Raw genomic sequence first — 7,148 nt, forward strand, 5'->3', positions numbered from 1 at the left:
ATTGTCTGCATTTTATTGATGTTCTGGTGGTGTATGCCCCTAGGGTATAACAAGCCTGCTCATAATTAGCGGCATTGGATGTTAATGTAGCCCACGAAGATCATGTTCTCTGGACGATGAGCTACCCTTCTTCTGTAACCCGTATTGCCGTGTTTTAATGGAGTACGAGTAATTCATGTTAAAAAAAGAAGAACAAGCAGCAGTACAGGTGCAAAAGCAGAAAAACCGAACCCAAGTATCGAAACCCCCAAAATATTAGAACTTCACTTCTCACACTTTGCTAATGCTATGTACGAGCTCATGGTTTCTCGTGCTTTGGCCTATATACAACGGCAAGGATGAAAAGATGTTCCGTTTCACGATTGTTTCTGGACGTTCGCTCTGCCGATGACGCCCCGCGCCTCGATGCCATCGATGTCGAAGCCGACGGCGACGGGCGCCACGGCGTGTGGCCGCCTCGCCAGGAGGAACAGAGAGTGGTTGCTGCTCTTGCTCAGCCTGTCGTCCCTGTTCAGCGCCGCCGCCGCCGACGACCTGCGGGCGGCGGCCGTCGTCGACGTGAGTTCCTGGCTCTTGCTCTTTCCGGGAGCCCCCCGCTGCCGCCGCATGTACACCTCCTGCAGCATCTCCCGGTCCTCCCTCGTGAGCAGTGCCGGCTTGCTGGGCGGCAGCCTGGGCGCCGTGGAGGACGGCGGAGAGCGGGCGGGGGATCTGCCTCCTGGGCCGGCCAGGCTGCTGCCATTGTTGTAGCTGATGAGGCGGTGGAGCCACACCACCAACTCCAGGATGCACGCCTCCGCCTTGGCCTTGTCCGCGTGGTGAAGCGTCTCGATCTTGAGCACCTCGGGGTGGCCGGGCGTCCTCCGCATCAGATCATTCCTACTGTTGGGAAATTATAAGTCGACGAAATCCAGATGAGTATTCTCGCAACAGATGAATGGATGGCAAATTGGTGAGAGCAGCGTATATATCTCACCCTGTGTTTGCCCATTCGCCGACCCATCCGAATCCATGGTGTGCTCTGATGAATATAAATCATACAGATTAACAAAGGTGAGCAGCGGATCGATCAATCCCAGGACAAGAATCAGGTTCTGTTTGAATCTATTTTGTGATGTTAACTGAAGTACCTAGCCGTGTTACTGGCGACAGGGACGATCCATTGCAACGTTTTCTCCAACGAGGATCTGGTCTGGGTGATTGGAACCTGACAGGGAAGGAAAACAAAATGCAGATTTACTAAAATGAGCTCCAGGGTTTGAATTGGCCAATGTAGTTCATATATACATGGCGCCATGCTATTTGTTTTACAGCATCCACCGAAATACCTCTTGAGGCTCTGGGCATGTTTGCAATCGCGTTCGAAGAGCAGACTTGACATTTGGAGGCAGCCCTTGGTACAGTGTGTCTCGTGTACTTTGCGGGGGAACAGAGCTCCGGGAAACCTTAGATCACAAAAAAAAAAAGTTTAGTGAACTGTTTCCATAATTATTCAACAACTGCTCCTACTTTTTAGATACTGGGCATCTCACTCAAAGTATGTTTCACAGCTTGTACAGTCAGAACTACTCACATCTCCCTGGCGATAGAGCTGATAACTAGTGGGACTGCTACCATCTTTCACTCAGCTACAATTACAATTATTCAGCGCAAAAGGCACAGGTTCGTGATTATGCAAAGGCTAGCGTTCTAGCTACATGAAAGTAAGAGTTGCAAAAGAAACCTCTGAAGTATCAAAAAAGATCTCCGGCCTAACAGACTTTCTGAACATTAATCTTTATGTACTTTATGTTTTGTCCCATAACTCGGAAAAAATATAGAATTTGCTTTTTCTTAAAGAGCATTACGGTCAATCTTGAGTTGCTACTTTCAGCATAACCCAGTTGTTAAAACCTAAAGGAAAATATATCTTATGATGAAAATATATGAGAACACAGTATTTTTAAACAGAACGTATTAAATATACTCCTCCGTCCCATGGAACATGTCGGAGCTTTGTAAAAAGCTTGATGTATCTAGATACTATTTGGTGTTTAGATACATCCAAATTTAGACAAATCTCAGACATGTTTTATGGGACGGATGGAGTAGCAGGAAAGTTTAAAGGTTAGGAGAAGAAAGGAAAGGGTGGCACGAGATATGTGAATAACACGAAGAAACTTACGATGTTATCAATCTGCGAAATGATATTTGCATAGTGCAACGATAGGCCAACTGATCCTAATGTCTGATGGCTCTCGGAAGATTCATCCAATTGTACACCTCCATCTATATGTACCACAAAAACTTATTAACAGAATAACAGGTTATAACAATGTTAAATGCATAAATGACAAGAATGAGGAAGTAGGCAATACCACAAGGCCCAAAAGCATCTTGAATCTCAACATGTAAGCAATGAACAATTTCTACAAGCTTCTCCATGACCTGATAATAGGAGCAAATTGCATGATTTAAATTATGAGAACCATAAAGCACAAATGACTGGAAAGATATGACTATCTATATTTTTTTGCCAAATATTTGACTATCTATGTGATTTAGTTTATTCAAAATTTCAGTAAAAATTACTTACATCGTCAAGTATCTTATTCCAAAGAGATTTTTTCTTCAAGTTCTGTACATGCTTCCTTTGGCTCTTCAATTCTTGTCTTATAATCTGAACAGTGTCCCCTGATCATCAATTGCAGTCATAAGCTTCTGTTGGCAATATACCGCTGGCTTGGTTTTGGAATAGCATCTTAAGCTACATGAGCCAGAGATATCTTATGATGAAAGATTTACCTCTTTCAAATACAACTGACTGTTTCTCCTCCTCCAGTTTACGGCGATAGTCTTGCTCAAACCTATCCAACGCATGTAATTCATGGTAGAGATCCTACGATCCAGAAAAATGAAGCAGCAACTGCATCAGGAAAGCTAGAATGAATAGTCAAATAGAGCAAAGGAGTAAACGATGCGCGGAAATATTGCAGTTCATGCAAACATCAGGGATAACGCCAAACTGAGTTTTCCATTCAGTCAGACACCTAAAAAATACTTCAGAGTGTAATGCACTCACAGCCGTGTGCCGAACAAGGGTCATCAGCTGCTGCATCTCTGCTTTTGCTGTTTCTTTTAAGTTTGGCTGGGGTACAATTTCGGATTCTAGCCTGGAAACAGAAAAGAGAGTGGAACCAGGCTCGTCAAACTTTGATATCAGTGTTTAACCTCAAACAAAAGAACTTTGATATCAGGTCAATCGCTCAGGCATGGAAAACAGTGCGTGACAACCTACTTGGAAAAGTAGCGATCAAGATTGTGCCACTGGGGATCCTTGCAACGGTTACCAAATCTGATCACCTCTCGCGAGAACACTCTCAGCTCTTGCCTGGTGAAAGGGGCAAATTAAACCGGGATGTCTAGAGTACAACATATACAAAAGAGACTAGCAAGCATCAATGCATCTGCGGCAAACCTCTTGTCTGCTGCGGCGATCCTCATCAGCTCATCCACGTCGCTCGAGACTAGACGCTGTACAGCTTGTGATCGGAGCACCGTCTCCTTGAGATACTTGAGGTTCTCTTTGGACATAGACTGCATGAGGGTCATGCCCTTCACTATTGTGTTGGCGACCTCAAATGCGAGGATAGACACACGGTTCCCCTTCGTGGGCGGCCCGGACGCGAACCCGCCCCCTCCGGTGCTCAAGCTTGACATGCCGCTGCTCAGTGTGTCTAGAACCTGTACCGCTGAGGTGCTCGCTCTACCAAACACTGACGCTCTGTCTGAAACCTGCAAAAAACAGAAAGGATGCAATGTGAGATTACAGTAAAATTGATGGCTTGAACTAACCTGAAAAGTGTCTGCAGGCAGTGTATTCATTAACCCAATGTAGACTTGGAGTGCCAAAACAGAACTGGATAATTACAGAGTCTAATGTATGATAAAGTTATGGTTCATGCAGCTCTGTAGAGAGCACAATGTGGCACACCATCTGGACTCATCGCAAGAGCAGTGTATAAATGTATAATGCTTGCAATGCATGGACAGGGTAAGAGAGTAAGACTTGCCTTGCCGGAGGTGCTCAGCCTGGGCTTCGCGGCCTTGTGCTTCTCCGACGGGGCACGGGTCAGATGCGAATCGTTGGAAACCGATCGGCGAGCCTGGCCGCTGGTAGACGGGGGCGAGCCCTTCTCGGAGAAGCTCAACCCGTCGGCCTCCTCGATCGGCGTGGTCTTGTTCTTGCCATGCGCTTTGCCGGCCGCCACTGAGAAGGCCTTGAACTCCTGGTCCACCACGAACCCAGAGAAGGCCCTGAAGGAGAGCTCCACCGGCGACCTGTCACCGGTGATCCCCGCCGAGCAGACGCCGCCCATGGCAGGCAATGCTGATGGCGCGACTGCACACCCGCGAGGTAGATGCTGAATTGAGGATGGATCAACCCAAAATTCCAGCACAGGAATCCGGCGAACGGCGGCGACGAAGAATTGTGTAATCCCAGCCTTGGCGTTGACGAGGCGCCAACTAACGCGAGAAGAGGACCAGACGACGGGGAAGATGAACAACTATCCGGCCATGTAGCACCGACCGAATGGAAGAGACCGGGCAGGGTCGCCAAACGGCACGGCGATTCTCTCGCCGATTAGTCAAGGAAGCCGGCGTCCGAGACAGAGGGAGAGATTAAAAATGAAGAAGAACACCAGATTATATCTGGTCGTCGACGCGAGACAGCTGCCCCCGAGAATGCGTGGCACGATGGCAGAGCCCGCGTCACGGCGCAGGAGACAGGTACCTCTCACCGGCGGCGTGATGGCGGCCGGACAGGGCGGGGGTAGGAAGCAGGAATCCAGTGGTTTTCGGTGGTTATGGCGATGTGGATTTGATTGATCGGAGAGAGACGGCCGCGCTTCTTTCCCGTTTGGTGCGCGACAACTTTTTTTAGTAATTTGTTTTTTTTTTGGAGGAGAGGAAAAGAGGAGTGGGGGTGGGAAATGGGCAAAGTCCACGGTTTGGAGGGGCGTTTATTAATGGTACGGCGCGTCAGCCCACCGCAGCAGTGACTTTTGGTATGGGGTTTGACTTTGCGCGCTTTGTCGACTATCGCCTTGTTTTCTTCAGCGCCTGCTCCGCGCATGAACAGTCGCCTGTGTCTACTTGCGGTTTCGTCGTGGCGAAGAATAGGAGGAGAGCTGGGCAGGAGAGGGGATGGCCATGATATTATGCTCGAGTTAAACTATTCCTCAAAACAGGACTTTCATCTCACTTTATAAATAAAACCGTAAATAGCCGAATCGATACAAATTGAGGAGATCCTCTTATACAGGGGATCAAAGATAAATAAAAAAGTACAAGAAGATTAAAGTTGCCCCTAGGGTACCGAAACTAGATCGAAGAAGATCAGAGCTCCACGACAACACCCCCAGGAGGGTAACAACGCACCACGCCGCCATCGCCGAGACCGACGGTCAAGGGTTTTTCACCCAGAGCCCTAGCGCGGAGAAGGTGCCCACAATGGTGCCCCCAAGAGGGCTGCAACACCCACAAACATCGTCACCGTTGGCGTCAAAACGCCGAGCTTTCGCTTGGAAAAACCATCACACACACCCCGATAGAACGGACCGCATGTGTCCCAAGTTCGCCCTCCAAATGTGATCTAGGAGCTGCAATTTTTTAAGCACCGTGAACACCAGGGTCACCCGCCGTCTACTCCTCATCATCAAAATGACCAAAGAGAAAGGCCATCACCATCGCCACGTCGCTCGTCGTAGAGACGTACGCGTGATTCACCTTCCGAGGTCGTCGTTGACGTGGGGGCACCAAAGTAATGACCATAAGTTATGGACTTGGGTTTGAAGGAAGAGGATGCGCTTGTGGATTCGTTGGCGTAGGAACAACACAACACACGGGACACAATTTACCTAGCTTCAGGCCCCCGGAGGAGAAAACCCTACGTGCTTCTTGTCTGCTCTTGATTGAGGATGATTAGGGTTACAATGTCCTTGTGATGGATATGGCGTGTTCTAGGTTACGTATTGTGGATCTGTCCTCCGCATCGATCCCTCCTGGTCCTTATATAGGAGGCTAGTGCTTCTGTTGCACGTCAGGTTTTTAGGCTTTAGTTGTCATTGTGTCTTGGGCTTCATGGGTCTTCGGTTGGATCGCACCATGTATGGTAATAGTGGGTACTCGATAGGGTATGCCCACGTCAGTAGCCCCCGACTGTCTAGGGGAGTCGGAGACAAGCGTAGAGACTTTAGCAGTCATGAGCTCAATTGAAGCCGACCAGTATAGAAGGTGACACTACCAACCTGGAAGAGTATCAGGTAAAGGCTATACGGTCGCAGTCGACATGCTTATCGAGTTAAACCACTGACTCGGAAGATCATCAGTCCAGCGTCACACAATCGACATATGTATAAGGTTCAAAATCATAGGGCGTAACATGTCTAGTGCTCTCGACGGATCAGGGACTAGCTAATTGCTCCTAGGCAAAAACAACGTCAGCTTACTCCAAACTCGAGTCCATGGACTCGAACCTGTAACTCGACTCGTGTCGCGGAGGTCTTATCGAGTCGATCTCTAGCTTGTGGTAAGGGTACCCAACGCGTCCGTCGGGATTTACATCATGTTGCAAGCATGGGAAATTTCTGGCAGAGCGCAGCAGATGCGATTTCCTAGCTGGTAGATTAAATCTACGGTAGCATGTACCTCTCTAATGCTGCCAAATCGTCGGAGGCGGTGGTGAAGCGTGGTCTTGGGCGCCCCCTTGGGAGCAAAAACAAGCCCAAGATCGCTCCCCCATTTAATGTGTGTGTGTGGGTGGGTGTAGCGGAGAAGCGTGGTTGTGGCTGCCCGTGTGGCAGCAAGAACAAGCCCAAGGCTAGTCCTGCCGCACCCAGGGAAGAATTTGTTGAGGAGCATAACTGCGCTCCTCCTTCCAAACTTCTTCACACCCGAGGTCATGTGATGCATTGTAAATGCATACATGAACTTTGTAGTTTATTGTGTAAAAATCATTATTATTATGTAATTTTATTGTATTTATTGGTACTAACCTATTAATAGTTGAAAAAGTGCACAAGTTATTTTTCGTACTTTGTTGTGTAGGAAATAGGCAAATATGGAAGGAAATCGGTCATTATGGTGAATCCGGAGTTTCCCGGAAT

The 7,148-nt window shown here is 48.1% G+C and overlaps 1 protein-coding gene across 1 annotated transcript; it reads right to left on the reverse strand.

The window, feature by feature from the left end:
- Positions 1-203: 203 nt before the first annotated feature.
- LOC124687253 (protein PSK SIMULATOR 1-like) lies at positions 204-4,413 on the reverse strand. The gene is made up of 12 exons (XM_047221052.1): positions 4,053-4,413; positions 3,458-3,774; positions 3,278-3,370; positions 3,062-3,152; positions 2,785-2,878; positions 2,576-2,673; positions 2,358-2,427; positions 2,165-2,268; positions 1,329-1,445; positions 1,131-1,207; positions 977-1,021; positions 204-879 (listed from the first exon to the last, which is right to left on the reverse strand). Exons 1-12 carry the CDS (start codon positions 4,356-4,358, stop codon positions 357-359), a joined length of 1,935 nt encoding a protein of 644 aa, XP_047077008.1. The 5' UTR covers positions 4,359-4,413; the 3' UTR covers positions 204-356.
- Positions 4,414-7,148: the final 2,735 nt, after the last annotated feature.

The sequence above is a fragment of the Lolium rigidum genome, chromosome 2 (genome assembly GCF_022539505.1).
Source record: "Lolium rigidum isolate FL_2022 chromosome 2, APGP_CSIRO_Lrig_0.1, whole genome shotgun sequence".
NCBI lineage: Eukaryota > Viridiplantae > Streptophyta > Magnoliopsida > Poales > Poaceae > Lolium > Lolium rigidum.

Bases quoted from the DNA above. Each gene is read 5' to 3' on its own strand.
- LOC124687253 (XM_047221052.1), bottom strand. From the start codon at position 4,358: ATGGGCGGCGTCTGCTCGGCGGGGATCACCGGTGACAGGTCGCCGGTG. The intron at 3,371-3,457 runs GTTTGCCGCAGA...CCCTTTCACCAG, and splicing joins ATCGCCGCAGCAGACAAGAG to GCAAGAGCTGAGAGTGTTCT. The intron at 2,428-2,575 runs GTAAGTAATTTT...TCCTATTATCAG, and splicing joins GGAATAAGATACTTGACGAT to GTCATGGAGAAGCTTGTAGA.